At 58.7% G+C, this 1,415-nt stretch overlaps 1 protein-coding gene across 2 annotated transcripts in view; it reads right to left on the bottom strand.

Annotated features, from left to right (window-relative positions):
* The window catches only part of LOC101570622 (aldehyde oxidase 2-like), a 56,773-nt gene that overhangs the window by 48,582 nt on the left and 6,776 nt on the right, over window positions 1–1,415 (bottom strand). For both annotated transcript variants that reach the window (XM_023712382.1, XM_023712383.1), the window contains one exon: window positions 951–1,012. In XM_023712382.1, the coding sequence (XP_023568150.1) occupies window positions 951–1,012 (62 nt within the window). The remainder of the gene's footprint in view (window positions 1–950; window positions 1,013–1,415) is intronic.

The raw sequence follows: 1,415 nt of genomic DNA on the forward strand, positions 1-1,415 counted from the left end.
CACCCGAGTGTCTAGCTCTGTCCCCACCCGAGTGTCTAGCTCTGTCCCCACCCGAGTGTCTAGCTCTGTCCCCACCCGAGTGTCGGGCTCTGTTCCCACCCGAGTGTCTAGCTCTGTCCCCACCCGAGTGTCTAGCTCTGTCCCCACCCGAGTGTCTAGCTCTGTCCCTGCCCGAGTGTCTAGCTCTGTCCCCGCCCGAGTGTCGGGCTCTGTTCCCTGCCCGAGTGTCTAGCTCTGTCCCCTGCCCGAGTGTCTAGCTCTGTCCCCACCCGAGTGTCTAGCTCTGTCCCCGCCCGAGTGTCTAGCTCTGTCCCCACCCGAGTGTCGGGCTCTGTTCCCGCCCAAGTGTCGGGCTCTGTTCCCCATCCCAAGGACTCAGGGTGGAGGTGCTGGTGCCAGTCTTAGTCCTCCCAGGCCAGAGGCCATGTCAGGTATGTGGGTGACCTGCTGTCACCTTCACTCACAGGCCTGAGCAAGGCTGCAGGAAGTTATGGGAAGCTGTGGCCTCAGCGTCTGCCCTCCACTGAGGACCACGTGTCTGCACTGAACTGGATGCTGTCCATGCCACCAACCATGTCCCCAGCAGCTGTGGGCTTCGCAAGAGCAGCAAGCTGACCCGAGGTGCCAGCTGCCAGCGCCGTCTGTGCTTGCATGCTCACTGTGCACCTCATTGTCCCCTTGTCCCACTGCCCCATGGATCATATTCCCTGGTCACCTGGCTCCCAGAGCGGCCTGGCCCTCCCGCCTTTTCCCGGGGCCGCTGGAGCCCCTGTGGGCTGTGGCTTCCTTTGTCACCCTGGAGAGGTCCTGTGCTTTGGCACTGCTGGGCTCCTCCTGCGGCGTGGACATCCCCAGTTCCCAGGGAGATCTGGACCTAGGACACCAAGTGCCTCTAGGCTCCTGTGGAGCTCACCCCAGCCCACAGTACCGCCGCACCTATCCTCACTCACCAAGCAGAAGGTCCTGCCGCCCTCGAGAATTGGCCGGTAGCCAGTGCAGCGACACAGGTTCCCTGAGGGAGCAAGGCCCAAGGGTCAGTGCCTTCACAACCCACCCGCTTCTGCTCAGTTCTGGGGTGCTGGGCCTGAGCCTGAGCCTGTGTACAGGGTGAACGGCACCCCAAGCTGCACCTCTAGCCCCATGGTTTGGAGAGATCAAGAGTATTTTAACATCTGTCATCTGGTTTAAGTTTCTCCCTTTTCTTAAAGGGTTGCCTTTCCCATCACTCCAAATTCAGTCTGATTCTCTGTTCTAAAGTTGAGCCCATCTGATGAGTTCATGTTGCTCATCTTCCAGTGCACCCACTCACTGCCCGCCTTTCTTCTTTCTTTCTTTCTTTCTTTCTTTCTTTCTTTCTTTCTTTCTTTCTTTCTTTCTTTCTTTCTCTCTCTCTCTCTCTCTCTCTCTCTCTCTCT

Source organism: Octodon degus, unplaced genomic scaffold (genome assembly GCF_000260255.1).
Source record: "Octodon degus isolate 3935 unplaced genomic scaffold, OctDeg1.0 scaffold00025, whole genome shotgun sequence".
NCBI classification, from domain to species: Eukaryota; Metazoa; Chordata; class Mammalia; order Rodentia; family Octodontidae; genus Octodon; species Octodon degus.